The 17,959-nt window shown below is 41.5% G+C and overlaps 1 protein-coding gene across 1 annotated transcript; it reads right to left on the reverse strand.

Annotated features, from left to right (window-relative positions):
- Positions 1–8,494: 8,494 nt before the first annotated feature.
- On the reverse strand, positions 8,495–9,511 carry LOC114707943 (casein kinase II subunit alpha-like). Its single transcript, XM_037206805.1, has one exon. The coding sequence runs from the start codon at positions 9,419–9,421 to the stop codon at positions 8,567–8,569; it is 855 nt and encodes a 284-aa protein (XP_037062700.1). The 5' UTR covers positions 9,422–9,511; the 3' UTR covers positions 8,495–8,566.
- Between the last annotated feature and the right edge of the window lie 8,448 nt (positions 9,512–17,959).

Here is a 17,959-nt window from a genome sequence, read left to right on the forward strand (position 1 = left end):
CTCCAGGTAGGTTCTAGGGAAGGGGTAATATTTGACCAGCACTTGATCTCTGAAATGGGACAATGGTGGGCATGTCTGTGGACTACAGTGTAGGCACTGGAGAGTCTGTTGTATATCTAGGTAGTAGCTTCCTTATCAAGAAGAAAATCATGGGTGAGAAATGGCCACTCCCGTGGCTCCTCGTGGGGACCTAAGCCTAGTGCCTGAGGCAGGCATTCCTGACCCACAGCAGAGCTGCGGACGGCAAAGCAGTCCACAGAAGGAAGTTTCCTTTTCTCAGATGTCCCTCAAGGACCTCACTAGCGTTTCTACACTCCCACTAAGAGGACTGTGGTGTCCAGGTAGTGGACTATATTTTATCCTTGAGTAATGGTCACCTTACAGGAAGGGCCACTGACACTCTTGAGGAGTCCAAATCTGGGAATTATAGATGTAACCAATTGTCTTATTAAAATAAGAAACACAGAGCCAATGTAAAAGAGAAAGCTGAGAGGTCAGAGCTCAGAGATAAAATCTTAACTCCTGCAGTGCTCCTAACTTCCCCGAGAGAGAGCTTCTTCCTGTTTGTCTGTCTTTAAATAGTCTTTCTGTTCTGCCTTCTCATTGGTGGTAAACCCAACCACATGACTGCCTCGTCACTGCCTGTAAGTACCGCCCTCCAGGTCTTAAAGGCATATGTCTCCAATACTGGCTGTATCCCTGAACACACAGAAATTTACCTAGCTCTTCTAACCACCACGCTCTTGCTATGGCTCTAATAGCTCTGACCCCAGGGCAACTTATTTATTAACATAAAATTAAAATCACATTTCAGTACAAATAAAATATCACCGTAGGGAATAATTTCAGGCACTAATACCTTTGCAACCTCTGAGTCCTTTTCTGTTCTTCAGGGGAACACTTGAAACAGCAAGTGTCTACCAATACTAAGAGGTGTCATATGTCCCTGTGCTTGGGCATGTGGATGAAGTCTATACGCCAGTTTTCCCTTGGTACCTCCCAGTGCACTGACAATTATTCATGGAGTTATTTCTCTGGCTGTAGTCAAAGTTTTCCTGTGTCCCACCGGGTCCTCCACGGTCTAGACAAATCTCTCTCACCCTGCTGCTCAGACCCACCCAAGTAAACATACAGAGGCTTATATTATTTACAAACTGTATGGCCATGGCCTATGGTTCAAGCTTCTTGCTAGCAAGCTCTTATATATTAATTTAACCCATTTCTATTCATCTATGTTTTGTCGTGGCTTACCGGTCTGCTGGCATGTTGCTCCCTGGGCGGCAGGCTGGCATCTTCCTGCCTCTCCTTTCTCTTCCTGTCTACCCTCAATTTCCCCCCTAGTTATAATCTGACTTTGCCATAGGCCAAATGGCATTATTTATCAACCAATCAGAGCAACACATATTCACAGCATACAGAAAGACATCCCACAGCACCTGACAAACTGTTTAATGATTTTTGAAAGATGTATTTTCCTTCGATTATAAAGAGTGTTGTGCCACCTGATGGGTCTGTCCCCAGTAGAAGGGTTTGTGAAGAGTTTTAGGAATTTTCCATTGATTACCTTCAGGGAAGAGTAATTTTCTTTTCTCTCTATGAAGTCACCCTGTGTATTGCAAGGCACGTTCCTGTGAATGGTCCCAGTCCTTTTCCTCATGGTAATATTGGAGATCTATTCCCTCTGGAGCATGTTCCCAACTTAGGCATGCGTCTGTTGGCTCTGAAGGGAGAGTGCTCCTAGCGGTAACTCTGACTGCCTGCTCATCCAGTCTGCTCCCCTCTGACACCCTCTTCCATCCCCTTCGGGGGCCCTTTGCAGAGCATTGCTGCAACCTTGGAAGAACGGAGGATGTCGCCCAAAAGTGAATCAGTCTCCTGGTGATACGCACCAGGAGGTGCAGAGGCTGTTGGACGCTGTCTCTCCTTCCACATAGAGCATGGGCACGGAGAACCAGGAGGGCACACTCCAGATCTGTACAGATAGCAACACTCTGACCTTGGCTGAGCTCCAGTCCTGCCAGGTGAGGCCGAGCTTGGCGGGAAAGGCGCCCACTGAATGGTCTCATTGAGAGTAACGACAGCACAGCCAGCCCCGTGGCTCTGTTCCATAAAGGAACTAACTTCCGTAAATACGTGCCTACAAGTATCTCTGTAATATCTTCTCAGACCACATACGCCAAGAGATTGTTTTCTCAAAGCTATGTTCTGGGCCTATAGCCTCTTCTGGGAGGAATTTTTTTAAAATTAAAAATAAATTATGTGGGCAGGTGATGGTGGTGCAACCCTTAATCCTAGCACTCAGAAAGCAGATGCAGGCAGATCTCTGTAATTCTGAGGCCAGCCTAGTCTACAGAGTGAGTTCTAAGACAGCCAGAACTACACAAAGAAACCTTGTCTTGAAAAACCAAAAAAAGAAAAAAAAATTATGTGTAGCTAGCACATGCCTTTAATCCTAGCACTCAAGAGGCAGAGTCAGGCTGATCTCTGTTGAAGGAGGATTATTCATCCAGCCATTTCACTATTGCCAATAAAGGTATTGAATCAATAATCAATGATTGGCTGACCAGGACTAGCCATAGAGTTTGTGGAGGACTGAGCAAGTCTGCTAGAGAGGAATTGGCTGGCTGGGATTAGCCGTAGAGTTCTTGGAGGCCTGAAGATGTCTGCTAGAGGGGACAGGAAGAGAAAAGAGGAAGTGTGTGGTGATATTGTGTTCCCCAAAACATTGTGCACCCTAGTAAACTTATCTGGAGTCAGAGAACAGAACAGCCACTAGATACAGAGGCCAGAAAATGGTGGCACACGCCTTTAATCCTAGCCTTCTGAAGGCAGAGATCCATTCAGATCTCTGTGAGTTTAAAGCCACACTGGAAACAGCCAGGCATGGTGACTCTTGCCTTTAATCCCAGGAAGTGATGGCAGAAAGCAAAAAGGTATATAAAGCATGAAAACCAGAAACTAGAAGCTTTTGGCTGGTTAAGCTTCAGGCTTTCGACAAGCAGTTCGGCTGAGATCCATTTGGATGAGGACTCAGAAGCATCCAGTCCGAGGAAACAGGATCAGCTGAGGAATTGGTGAGGTGAGGAAGCTGTGGCTTGTTCTGCTTCTCTGATCTTTCAGCATTCACCCCAATACCTGGCTCAGGTTTGATTTTATTAATAAGACCTTCTAAGATTCATGTTACACAAGTGGTTCATGAAAAACACGGAAAGAGGGTTAGCCAATTGATTGTCTGTTATCCTTGGACTATCAGGTCTTTATCTCAATTCCTGACTCCCAAGTTTTTATTATACTGGGACCATTTAGATATTCGTTACATCTGGCACCCAATGTGGGGCATTATTAAACCACACCACTGCTGCCACTGGCAGGTCTCCCTCCTCACAGGCCCTCCACACCTGTTTTTCCACATTTGGGGTTTTTCCCATGGCAGTCTTTCTATAGCAGCCTTCAGCTGCTGCCCACCCCAGCTCCAAAACACCACTGGGGTTAGACACCCCACCACCGGGTGTGCCCACACTTCCTGCCACGCAGGCCTCCCTTGATTTCCCTCCCTGGACCGCCAACCCAGGTCAGCTCAGCCACCTTGAGACCATGCAAGGCTCAGGCTTTTACTGATGTTGCCACCACCCCACGCTGCCAAGGGGCCTGGCCTTGCACTGTTCTACCCAGCCATGCTGAGCAGTGACAGCTAGCTGCTGCTAGTGACAGGCATGGTGGTCTTACCCCATGCTGCATCCCAGCCCCACAGATCGCTCCCCCAGGTTTCCTTATGCTAGTTCCCCCTCCCCCAGTGCATGCACAGCCACCATGGCCCCTCCTGCACCCAGCCTCCGACATCGTCACTGTAGCTGATTACCCTGCACATCGCTGCCTGTGTCAACAGAACTGGTAAGACACCTGGGAATTTTTAAACATGGATTTAGGTCAAAAAAAAGAAGAAGAAAATCTTTCCCATGCTTGTTTGTTTGTTTGTTTTGGTTTTTCGAGACAGGGTTTCTCTATGTAGCCTTGGAGCCTGTCCTGGACTAGCTCTGTAGACCAGGCTGGCCTCAAACTCACAGAGATCCACCTGCCTCTGCCTCCCATTGCTGGGATTACAGGCGTGCGCCACCGCCGCCCGGCCATCTTTCCCATGTTAAGAATCAGAAATATCACAATGCAGGGAATTAGGACCCTATTTAATGTTACTATGATTGGCTTGAAAATGGAAAAAAATAAATGAGGAGATAAACAACTTAGCTGGCCATGGCATAATGTTGATCATAATTATTATCAGTTTGATAATTCATATTTACCTTAAAAATGGTTGGATGACTGGGCCAAATATGAAAATTTGATTGACAAGATATAGACCTTAGAAAGACTTACTATTGATAAAATACAAGCTTTAAAAGACTTACTACTGATAAAATATAAGCCTTAGAAAGACTTACTAATGAAAATAAGAAAAATTTGATTGATAAGATACAAAGTTTAGAAAGACTTCCTATTGACTAGATACAAACCTTAGAAAGACTTACTAATGAAAATAAAATTTGACTGATAAGATATGTCTTAGAAGGATTTACTATTGATAAGATACAAGCTTTAGAAAGACCTACTAATAAAAATAAGAAAAATACTCAGACATAGATAGAAGAATTTAAAGCAGAAGCTACCATACTGTTGCACCATGAAACTAAAGAGGATCAGCCTTAGGTTCTTAAAAAACAACCTTAATTTATCCAGGTACCATACAAGAACAACCACCAGATGACAGGCACCCCCAAGGCTATGCAGAAGTTAATTGGAATTCTGTAGAAATGTTAGATTTGAGAATATTTAAGGAAGCAGTCATTTCATATGGTGTGCACTCACCCTATGTGAAGCAGATGTTAAATTCATGGGCAACTAGGAACAGAATTATTCCACAAGACTGAAAAGATTAACTAACAGCAATATTGGAAGCTGGTCCTCAGTTACAATGTTGTTGGTATTTTGGCTCTTTTGGTGAGCCCTCCACCTAGCTCCCAAATAAATCACACACACAGGCTATTCTTAATTATGTCTAATCAAAAAGGAAGTTTTAACTTTAACATTGTAAAATTATATATAACAAAGCAGTTATCAAATAAGAATTATAGTTACAATATCTTATCTATTTATATTTGGCAAAATTAAAAAAAATATTCTATCATCTATCCTATTTTGTGAGTCTAAAGTTTTATGTCTAATTTATCTTTTATCATGACCAAGGAAAGCTATAATTATAACTATCTAGTCTATCAAAGACCCAGAAGGATATAATATTACCTAAGTAAACAGGAAGTACATTGTAAGCAATTTCCAAAAATCTAGAATGACAGAGACATCTGGCTGCCTAGACAGTCACCAAAAGTTCCTCTGGCTATGTGGTTATGTGGCTGGTCCCTGGCTTCCCCCTCTTCTCTCTACTCTTATTTATTCTCTCTGCCTGCCAGCCCCACCTATTTCTCTCTCCTGCCTAGCTATTGGATGTTCAGCTCTTTATTAGACCAATCAGGTGTTTAGACAGGCCAAGTAACACAGATTTACAAAGTTAAACAAATGCAACATAAAAGAATGAAACACTGTTTGCATCATTAAACAAATATTCCACAGCATAAACAAATGTAACACATCTTAAACTAATATTCCACAACACTTCCTTGTTTTTGTCTAAATAAAAATGATAGGTTTGAACTTTAACATAGTAAAACTATTACAGAACAAAAACCATTATCAAGTAAGAATTTTACATTTACAATATTCAGTCCATTTGTATTTAGCAAATTCAGAGAAAATACTCCATTATCTTATCTTAGTAATTCCAAAGTTTTATATCTAATTTACTTTCTATATTAACTAAGGAAAACTATAACTATTTAGACTTCAACTCCACCAAATACCCAGAAGGATGTAATATTATTTAACAACAGAGACATCTGGCTGCCTGGACAGTCACCCAAAGTTCCTCTGCAACTGTGGGGCATCAATCTTCAGCCTAAAGGCCTAGAATATCTGGCAGACTCTTCTATGAAGCAGAAATCTTGAAAGACTGTCCTGCCTTGTCTTGGCAAAGCTTGAAATTCTTTTTCCTTTGTGTCTTGATTGTCCAGTCTGTACAGCATACTGTCAGGAGTCAGGGCAAGAGCAGTTTCATGCCCAAATGGCTAGTCTTGTCACATTGAAAGCAAACTCCATATGGAGTTTCTTTGATGCCCCTTATCCTTTTATAAAGTAGTTTTGTTTCACTGTTAATGAAGGGCCCTATGTTAACAAAACATTTCAAATGCCATATTCTATAGGTCTTTTAAGTATTTGAAGAGCATTTATCTATCTAAAATATATCTCTGTATGATCTTGAAAACATGTCTAACATCTACAAATTTGATTGTTATAGCTGACTAACTACTAACCTGTGTTTCTTGATTATCCTAAATAGTTTATAAGAATAGATTTCAAAAACTAGAACATTACCTTACATTTTTAAATAAACTGCATAGGTATAGTATCTTAAACAAGAGTAGAAACATACAATATGTTGTACCAAAAATAACCTTAAGTATGTAAGAATATACAAAAATCCTTTTAAACAAGAGTAGAAACATATAAACAGTATAACATAAATTACTTTAAATTTGTATCAATATACAAAAGTCCATACCAATACAAAATATTTGAGATTAATAGTTGTTTTTTTAGTTTAAAGTAGATTCAGTAATCTAACCTTTTATCTTATTCCAATACCCCCCCCTTTTTTTGGTGAAATCCTCCTAGCTCACAGAGGCTGAACAGCAAATAGCTAGCCCTCTGTCCTTGCTCAAATCTCCTGAAAAAGGGGCCATCCTTCTGCTCAGCCCCCACTAAAGAACCCTTGCTACACTTAGTTCCTTCCTACTACTTCCTGTCAGCTAGTTGCTGACTCAGCCTCCTGACCCCAGGTTAATTTTGTTTAATCAAATGTAACACATCTTTGCATCATTAACAAAAGAGTAGATTATTAAATCTACTTTCAAACTAAAAAGATAACTACTAGTCTCAAATATTTTACATTGGTATGGAGTTTTGTATACTGATACAAATTTAAGGGTTTTTTTTTGTTATACTGTAGTTTTTTTTTTTTTTTTTTATTTTTTTTTTTGTTATACTGTAGATATGTTTCTACTCTTGTTTAAGACATTTTTCTATATTGACACAAATTTAAGGTTAATTTTGTTATACTGTAGATGTGTTTCTACTCTTGTTTAAGACATTTTTGTATATTGACACAAATTTAAGGTTAATTTTGTTATACTGTAGATGTGTTTCTACTCTTGCTTAACACATTTTTGTATATTGATACAAATTTAAGGTTAATTTTGTTATACTGAATCATGTATTTCTATTTCTTGTTTAAGGTATTGTGCCCATATAGTCCATTTAAAAATGTGATATAAAGTTCTAGTCCTTGACAGCTGTTTAGGATAATAAAAAAAAAAAAGGTTAGTAGTTATTCATTGATAACAATCAAACTTATAGTTATGTTAGGTATATTTTCAAGGTCAATCAGAAACATAGTTTGAATAGGTAAATGGTCTCCAAACACTTCAGAGACCTACAGAATATGACATTTTAATGTTTGAATAACATAGTGCTTTTCATGACAATATGTCTGTTCCTGGCAGCATCAGTTTACTCCAAAAGAGGATGATGGGCATCAGAAAAGCTCTACATGGAGTTTGCTTTTATTTGTGACAAAGTTAGCTACTTGGGGGGGGACACACGGGGACGGGGACAGGGACAGGGACAGACACCCTGCCCCTAACTCAACTGCTGACAGTATGCTTGACAGTATGCTGTTCAAATTGGACAAACAAGACACACATTTAAAAAAAAAAACCTGCTGAACTTTGCCAGGACAAGGTAGGGCAGTCCTTCAAAACAACTGCTTCACAGAAAAGTCTGTCAGATGTTTTTAGGCCTGTAGGCCAAAGATGGATGCCCCAACATTGCAGAGGGACCTCGGGTGACTGTCCAGACAGCCAGATGTCTCTGTTGTTTCTTAGTATTGGAAGTTGCTTGCTCTGCACTTCCTGTTTACTCAGGTAATATTGTATCCTTCTTGGGTCTCTGATGAGGTTGACGATTACATAGTTATACAGTTTTCCTTAGTTACAATAGAAAGTAAACTAGGTACAAAACTTTGGACTTACCAAGATAAAATAGATAATAGAATATTTTCTTGCCGAGTGCGGGGATTAAAGGCGGTGGTGGCATACTGAATTTGGAAGGGGAAAAAAATTTTGTCCATGAAATATTCCACCTGCAGGTAATTTTTCAGGGAATCCCCTGAGTTATGAAAAGTCCAAGTTTTTTTTTTTAAAAAAGAAGAAAAAAAAAAAAAGAAAATCAGCCTATTATAATTTTTTTTTTTTTTTATGACTCAACTACTAAATCCACAAGCAACGGTTCAGACACGGTGCTTCTGAAGAGTTCTCACCACTCCCAACCAGGCGCAAGCTGCATCAAGGAGAGGGTGGACTTCCCCACCTCTGCTCAGGCATCAGGAGATAGATGGGGGTCATTACTGCTGAGCGCCAGCGGCAGCTGGAACAGGCATCCCAAGGGAGTTGGCAGCAGCAATCACTGGTGAGCCTGCCAGAGGTCCAAGGGGTGAAGGGGTTGGCACTGAAGAGATCCCTGACATCATATTGGCGCTGCTGACAGGTGTGCTGCCCCCTGGCATGCTAGATGAACTCATTCGAGCCTGGTCCTTCACAACAGTGTAGAAGTAAGGATGCTCCATGGCCTCTCTTGCAGTGAGCCGTGACTGGTGGTCATATCGTAGGAGCTTGTCCAGAAAATCCAAGGCCTCAGGGCTAACAAGGTGCTGGTTTTCACTGTGGACAAAGCGTTTCCATCGCTTACGAGAGTGTCTGCCCAAGACATCGTTGAAACGTGGATCTAATTCAGTGTTGTACTTGTCAATACAGTCATATAAATCTTCTGTTCCCAGAACCTTGGCTATCCTCACCAACTGATCATAATTGTCGTGTCCATGGAAAAATGGCTCCTTCTGGAAGATCATACTTGCCCGCATACAACCCAAACTCCACATGTCCAAGCTATAATCATACATCTGATAATCTACAAGTAGCTCTGGACCTTTGAAGTATCGGGAAGCAACTCGGACATTATATTCTCGGCCAGGATGATAAAATTCAGCTAAGCCCCAGTCTATTAGCCTTAGCTTTCTGTGCTCATGATCAATCATGACATTATGGGGTTTCACATCTCTGTGCATAATCCCCATGCTGTGACAATAATCCAGGGCTTTTAGAATTTCATACATGTAAAATCGAATGTCATAGTCTGTTAATGTCTGGTACAATTGCTTGAAGTCTGTGTTGTTTACATGTTCAAAAACCAAGGCGGGCATTCGTGACACAGGGTCTTTTACAATGTCTGCAAGTGTGATAATGTTGGGACCGCCTCTCAAATTCTCCAAAATCTTTATTTCACGCTTAATTTTCTTCTTTTTTACTGGCTTGAGAATTTTAACAACAACTTTTTCATTATTTGTGATGTTGATGGCTTCAAACACTTCACTGTATTTGCCCCTGCCTAATTTTCGAACAAGCTGGTAGTCATCTTGATTTCTTTAGCCCAGGCTGGATCAAACCCTTGACAATTCTTTTTTTTTGGGGGGTGGGTGGGTTTCAGACAGAGTTTCTCTGTGAAACCAAGATTTCCTTTCTAAACTTTGTCTTTATGCAACTTGATTAATAAGTGACTGGGTTCTTGGTTTGTTCAGATTCTTTGATCTGAAATATTTTTCGTCAAATTTGAGAAGTTTTGAGCTATTTTTTTCTGTTTGTTTTAGGGGTTTTTTTTGTTTCTTTTTCTTTCTTTTTGTTTATTTTTTTGGTTTTTCTGTATGTCTTAGTTAGAGCTTCTGTTGCTGTGAAGAGACACCATGACCATGGCAACTGTAGTGGGTACATGTTTCACTTACGCCCTTGAAGTACTAACCCCTAGGGCATGGCTTTGGGGCTATCTTAAGCTGAGGGGCACATATGCCTGGCCCCTTCTCTCCCTCACGGGCTTGAATGGTGCGGACTGACTCAGGTGACAGGAGCATCACAGGACACAACCTCAGCCTTTCAGGACCCTGCAACGATTTGCTTATTTTGTTTAGTTTTCTCCAATTTATGTCCTAATAAACTCCCTATACCCCTTAAGCAGACTCCCTTGTATTTCTCACTATAGTCAACTCTTATAAAAAATAAACATTTAGGCCAGGCAGTGGTGGCATATGCCTTTAATCCCAGCACTTGGGAGGCAGAGTCAGGTGGATCTCTGTGAGTTCGAGGCTAACCTGGTCTACAGAGCAAGATCCAGGACAGACCACCAAAACTACACAGAGAAACCCTGTCTCAGAAAAACAAACAAACAACAACAAAAACTTTAATTGAGTGGCTTACTTGTCAGATGCTGCAGGAGAGGCAAATGACAGGCAGCAGTGGTGACTTGCAGAGTGCAGCAGAGACTTTGGACCCCAGTGTTGGAGCAGTCTGGCACCCGGAGCCAGAGTCCCCAGCAGCCAGAGCTGAGTGAGGGACTTCCCAGGAGAGCATGGGTGGAGAGCCAAGCAGGCAGCTGGAGGGCAATGTGCAAGGTGCCTTGGCTGCTATACAAGAGACAAAGTCTCCAGAGAACCCTGCCCTGAGGCTAGCCTTCAGCCATGCAAATAAGGCAGCACACAGAAGACCCAAGGCCACTGGCAGAGCAGGTAAAGGAGCCGGGGTGCAGCAGTGCACTGGTCAAGGCTGGGTATCCTCCCCAGGGTGCTGAGTGAGAGCTGTAGCTCATGCCAGTGGGCAGCACCTTGAGCTCCTTGTGTGCCAAGCAGTTAAGAGCCCTTGGGCCTCAGGACACTGGGGTCTCTGGGTGGACAGGCCAGAGATGGGAGGTGCAGACAGACCAGGACTGTAAAAAAGCCGAAATGGGACAGAGCCAGCAGCCAAAGCCTCGCAACTTCCATTTGCTAGCAGTGGCCAAATGCATGGCTCCTTTACGAGCTGGCTGCCTGGTTCATGCTGGCTGTATGGAGAGCTCTTTTGAAGAGGTCTGCACTGCTCAGCTAAGGTAACACCACCTTCACCCTAAGGCAGATTGCCTAGGGGAAGTCTACTGGTGTAAAGTTCCTCTGTAGCTGAGAGTGGGTTTTCAAAGACTCTTGTTTGAAGTGAGTTGCTGCATGCAAGGGAACTGCAACAAGCTTTGATACTGAGACATTTTATATTTGGAGCTTTTGCTTTGGACTCATTATGACTTGGACAGCTATACAAAGATGTCAGGGCAGCTCATGAGCCAGGCCCTGATCTTGAGCTTTCAGTGGAACATCAAGACTGGTCAGAACTGACTTTTTGAACTTCTCAGACTTCAGAAATGGGATGGACAGGAGTGGGGAGTGGTTTAATTGCAATGGAACTGTTTTGTGTATGCATATAAACTTTTATTAACTGTGGTGACTCATGAACTGTTTTATGTAGGAATAGAGAAGGTTTTTTTTTTTCTACCCAGGCTCAAGATGGAGCTTCAAAAATATAAAGTAAGGGGGAGTTGTTATATTCTATTTAATTTAAAACTCTATTTAATTTTAAAAGGTACTGATAAATAGGAGTTGATAAAGTTTTTGCTGTGGGACTGTAGCATCTCAAACACAAAAACATTTTCTTGTCCCTTGAGTAGACTAATGTTAGCCTGTGTTAATGTACCCTATGTTTTGTTAGCAAAAAATGCAAAAAGTTCTATTAAGAAATTGCTTTTGGATGTTTTCTAAAGTTTATGAAGTATAAATAGTTCTATTAAGAGTTTGCTTTTGGATGTAAGTTTATGAAAGTTGTAATTGTGTATAGTAATATTCATACTAGAATTGTGATGTTAACTTGTTAATATTAATAAACCACGGTATGGTGATGCTAAGGAGTAATTAGATTTGATGAGGTTGCATCAGGAGTTTATTGATTTAAAAAAGGGGCTGGATCCAGCTATAACTGCTATAGTCATCTTAGACCCATTTAAAAATTCTATCTTGATCATCCTCTACTCCTTTATCAGGAGGTATAGCAGCTATAACAAGCAGGGGCATTGCTATGATTATTCTAGCTACTTGCAAGCTCTTTGTGGAAAGCTGATTCAGTGCTGATTAGAGTTAAGCTCTGTACCATCACTTAAAAAATTTTTATTATTAAGAAGGGGGAATTGTGGAGGCCCACAAAGGATTACTAATAAGACCTTACTCAAGGTCAGAAATCTGAGCTTGCATTACCTAGCAGGGCTGCACAATGGGATGATTTGGTCACAGGCATGGTTACCAGGTGTCTTGAAGGGTCTACACTTGGCTGTACATTGTGCTTTAATCTTGAAAGGGGGAGGTCTTTTGGCATTGTATAAAAAGCCCTTTGGAATAAACCTCGAGGCAACTCTGCCTATTTTGTTTAGTGAGTTGTTTTCTCCAATTGATGTCCTAATAAACTCCCTATATTCCTTACAGGTCCCTTGGATTTCTCACTATATCTGGCACCCAATGCTGTTTAGTGAGTTGTTTACTCCAGTTTATGTCCTAATAAACTCCCTATACCCCTTAAGCAGACTCCCAGACTCCTGTATTGACTCAGGGCCCTCCTGAAGCTATCCTGTGTCTCTGTCTTTCTTATCATTTCCTTCTATCTTTCTATCTAATACTTCCTCATTCCTCTTTCCTCCCCTCAAGAACCCTTTGACAGGTCGGAGCTGGACTCTGACAGACTCCCACGTTTTGTTGTGGTTTTTTGTTTTGTTTTTGAGGCATGACCTCATGTTGCCCAGGCTGAACTTTGTGTGTGTGTGTGTGTGTGTGTGTGTGTGTGTGTGTGTGTGTGTGGTTTTTTGAGATAGGGTTTCTCTGTGTATCTTTTGGAGCCTATCCTGGAACTCTCTCTGTAGACCAGGCTGGCCTTGGACTCAGAGATCCACCTGCCTCTACCTCCCCAGTGCTGGGATTAAAGGTGTGCACCACTACCACCTGGGTTCTCAGGCTGATCTTGAACTCACAGAGATCAACTTACTTCTGCCTCCTGAGTGCTGGGATTAAAGGCTTACACAATGACTGACCAAAATATTTTTATTTTATTTTTTAATTTAGATTTTATGTGTATAGGTGTTTTACCTTAAAGTATGTGGATGCACTACATGTGTGTGGGCCTGGCACTATCAGAGTCCAGAGAAAACACCAGATCTCTTGGGACTGTAGTTACAGACATTATGAGCTGCCATGTGAGGGCCAGGAATTGAACCAGGGTCCTCTAGAAGAGGAGCCAATGCTCTTAACTCAGGAGGCATCTCTCCAGGCCCAAGTCAGTTTCTATTGAATGTTAAATTCTTGGGCCAGCAATGACTTAGTGGGTACATTTGCTAAGATACAAGAAAAAAGGACTCTCAATAGAGAATTAAGATCTGTAAAAATGAATCATAAGGTTTAGCAACTGAAATGATAACATTTGTTGACTACATAAAATCAACAGCAGATCAAACTAGCAAAAGAAAAATTTAAGCTTAAATAAAGAGCAGCAGAAATGATCAAATGTGAATAAGAGAAGGTAAACAGAGCCTTAGATACCAGTATATTTTAACTATACCAGTATGCATATAAAAGGAGTTCCAACAGAAAGCAAACAAAGGTTCAGATTAAAAACCCTTGAAGTCCAGGCAGTGATGGTGCACACACACCTTTAATCCTAGCACCCTCAAGGCAGAGACAGGCAGATCTCTGTGAGCTCAAGGCCAACCTGGTCTACAAAGTGAGTTCCAAGACATCCAGGGCTATACAGAGAAACCCTGTCTTGAAAAACCAAATGAAATAAAATAAAAATAAAATAAATAAATAAGTAAAAAGCTGAAGAGGAGGTCAGTGAGATAGGTCAGCATGTAAAGTCCTTTTTTTTTTTTTTTTTTTGGAGAACCAGTTCTTACAGGTTGTTCTGACCTTCATATGTGTTCCATGGCACATGTACCCCCTTCAATAAACAAGCAAAAGTTTAAAAAATAGTTAAAAGAGGCTTGGTGATGTATCTCTTAGTGGTGGAGTACTTGGCTAGCCTGTACAAGGCCCTGGGCTCTATCTGATCTATAGTGTGGTGGTCTGAAACACAATGGCCCTCAAAGGGAGCATTATTCGGTGTGGCTTTTTTGGAGTGGGTGTAGCCTTGTTGGAGGAAGTGTGTCACCTTGGGGTTGGGCTTTGAGGTATCCTATGCTCAAGCTACTCCAGCGAGACAGACCACTTCCTGTTGCCTGTGAGTCAAGATGAAGGACTCCTAGCTCCTTCTCCAGCACCATGTCTACTTGCATGCCACCATGTTGCTGCATGATGATAATGGACTGAACCTCTGAAAAAGTAAACCACTCAATTAAATGTTTTCTTTTTGTGTGTGGGGGGGTTCGAGGCAGGGTTTCTCTGTGTACTTTTGGTGCAGCCTCTAACCATGTCAGTCCTGCTCTTACAAGCACTCTGGCTGACTGTACTCTCCTTGCCACAGCTCTGCCGTGGCAGAAAGCACAGACCCTGGCTGCTCGCGCTGGCTCTCTCGGTGCCTGCTGCCTGTTATTCGAAGATACCCCACGGGTCTCAGTGATGCTGAGGCTGGGTCAGCCGCTGCTGCCTCCACTGCTGCTGCTTGTGGTGGGGGCTTCTGAAGCAGCTCTCAGACTGCCAAGTCCACAGTAGCTTCTCAGTCCCGAAAGTTGCTTTCTACATCCCAGGTCCCACACTGGAGTAAAACCTACTCTACTCTTAAGTTAAACCTTCTATTAAGCCTAAATCTTCACCATATCCCTATACCTAAAGCCTATATTTCTCAAAATTCACCAAAACTTGTATGACTTTTATTAGTAGAGAGAGAGAAACAGACAGAAAGGGATACTTGCTGCAACCTAACTTAAATTACTCTGCTTTATATTTACAATTTTACTCCCAAAGAAAAGAATATCACCACCTCAATTATCTGAGCATTCCCACTTAACCCATGGTGTTCCTTCTCTTTATCCTCTGTACCCAAGTTCCATGTCCAGGCACCATATGTGGGAGTCTGTCCGAATCCAGCTCCAACCTGTCAAAGGGTTCTTGGGGGAGGACATGGGTCTAATAAGGGCAGCCAGTCATCCTAGATGCTGAGTCATCTCTCCATCCATGGCTCTCTAATTTTTTGGTTACATTTCTGGCTTGTCTACCACTTTTTTCAACTAAGTCTTGTAAGGAGCTTGCCCTTCTGTTGTTATTGTTGAGGCAGGGTCTCATGTATCCCTGGGTCACCTGGAACTTGCTATGTAGACCAGGCTGGCCTAGACCTTGCTGCAGTCCTCCAGACTCGACTCCCCCTAGTGCTGGGCTCACAGGTGTGCACAACCATCTCCAGCTTCATAACTCCTGTTTGTTTGTGGTTTGTTTTGGAGAGTCTCATTCTGTAGCCTAGGCTGGCACCCTCAGTCAGGATCCTCCTGCCTCCGCCTCCCAAGTTCTAGGATTATAGGCATGTGCTACCACATTTGTCTGTGCTCTAAAAACGTTAAACCACTCAGCTGACAAAGTTGTAGGCTTTTGGCCACTTTCACCTAGTTCCCAATTTTGTCCACCCAACAATAGCCACAAAATACTGATTTTTGTTTTTTGAGACAGGGTTTCTCTGTGTAGCTTTGGTGACTGTCCTGGAAAAACTGATTTTTTTTTTTTTTTTTTTTTTTTTGGTTTTTCGAGACAGGGTTTCTCTGTGTAGCTTTGCGCCTTTCCTGGAACTCACTTTGGAGACCAGGCTGGCCTCAAACTCAGAGATCTGCCTGCCTCTGCCTCCCAAGTGCTGGGATTAAAGGCGTGTGCCACCACCGCCCGGCCGGAAAAACTGATTTTTATAGCCAATTCCACAGTGATAAAACTTCCCAAAGAAGAGGCTGGAAAGATGGCTCTTCAGTTAAGAGCACTGACTGCTCTTGCAGAGTTTCCAAGTTCAATCCTATCCTCTCCACCCCTTATATGGAGGCTAACAATTATCTGTAACTAGAGTTCTAGGGAATCCAACGCCCTCCTCTGGCCTCCACAGGCATCAGGAATGCACATAGTACATAAATATACAGGCAAACACTGAATACACATATAGTAAAATAAAATTAAAAAAAAAACTTAAAAAAAAAAAAAGAGAGTTGGGCAGTGGTGGCGCACACCTTTGATCCCAGCACTTGGGAGGCAGAGGCAGGCAGATCTTTCTGAGTTCAATGCCAGGCTGGTCTACATGATGAGTTCCAAAACAGTTACATAGTAAGAACTTGTCTCAAAAACAAAAAACAAAACCAAAAAAACAGGGAGCTGGACAGATGGCTCAGTGGTTAAGAGCACTGGCTGCTCTTCCAAATGTTCTGAATTCAATCCCCAGCAACCATATGGTGGATCACAACCATCTTAATGAGATCTGGTGCCCTCTTCTGGCCTATAGGCATATATGTGGGCAGAACATTGTATATATAATAAATAAATAAATCTTAAAAAAAACACTCAACAAAACAAAACAAAAAACCAACAACAAACAATCAAAAAGTTCCCATTGAAGCTCTGTGAGCAGTCTTAGGCAAAAAGGAAGTAGAACAGTGTAGACAGATTTTTCTTTGGGCCACCAGCTCTCTTCCATCTTGCACTTCCTGTTTCATTCCCTCTCCATGTCCTTAGGCATCACTCTCATGCCTAGATTCATCTCCTTTCTTTTCCTTTCTGCCCAGAAGTCCCACCTAACATTGTCCTGCATAGCTATTGGTCATTCAGCTATTTATGAAACCAATCACAAGGCACCTTGGCAAAAACACATCTTTACAGTATACAAAAAGATTATTCCACAACATTTCCCCCTTTTTGTCTAAATAAAAGGGAAAGGCTTACTCTACCACAGTAAAACTACATATAATAAGAACAATTTTCAGATAGTCTCCAAATAAAAAGGGAAGGTTTAAACTTTAACAAACTATATACAATAGGAACAATTTTCAAATAAGAATTACATTTACAATGTCCAGTCCATATGTATTGGCAAATTTGGAGAAAGTTGCTGTATTATCTATCCTATTTTAGTGAGTCAGAAGTTTTTGCCTAAATCATTTTTTATCATACTTTGTATTGCCAACCTAAAAATATCTTTTTAGACCTTAAAACATTTTCTTGGATAAACAAACTTAAGCTTTTATGTCTCTCAACCTTATACATTTTACATCTCTTTTGTAAGTTTTGTAAGTGATTATAACTATCTCATCTTCAACTCCATCAGAGACCTGAGAAGGATAAACTATTACTTGAGTAAACAGGAAGTACAGAGCAAACAACTTCTAAAACTAAGAAACGAGAGACATCTGGCTGCCTGGAAAGTCACCCAAAGTTCCTGTGCAACATTGGGGCAACCATCTTTGGCCTATGGGCCTAAATATCTGACAGACTTTTCTGTGAAGCAGGAATTTTAAAGGACTGTCCCACTTTGTCTTGGCAAAGTTTGGCAATTGTCTTCTTTTGTGTCCTGCTTGTCCAATTTGGACAGCATTCTGTCAGCAGTTGAGGCAAGGGCAGTTTCTTGCCCAAATGGCTAACTGTGCCACATTGAAAGCAAACTCCATATGGGGTTCTTCAGTGCCCATCATCCTTTGTGAGGAAAATTGGTGCTGCCAGAAACATATGTGTCTCACTGTCATGAAAAGCCCCATGATATTAAAACATTAAATTGCCATATTCTATAGGTCTCTGAAGTGTTAGAAGATCATCTATCTGTTTCAAATATATCTGTTTGACTTTGAAAATATACCTAACATGGTTATAAGTTTGATTGTTGTAGATGACTAACTACTAACCTGTATTTCTTTATTATCCTAAATAGCTTTCAAGGACTAGAACTTTACATTACATTGTTAA

Source organism: Peromyscus leucopus, chromosome 6 (genome assembly GCF_004664715.2).
Source record: "Peromyscus leucopus breed LL Stock chromosome 6, UCI_PerLeu_2.1, whole genome shotgun sequence".
In the NCBI taxonomy this organism is placed as follows: Eukaryota; Metazoa; Chordata; class Mammalia; order Rodentia; family Cricetidae; genus Peromyscus; species Peromyscus leucopus.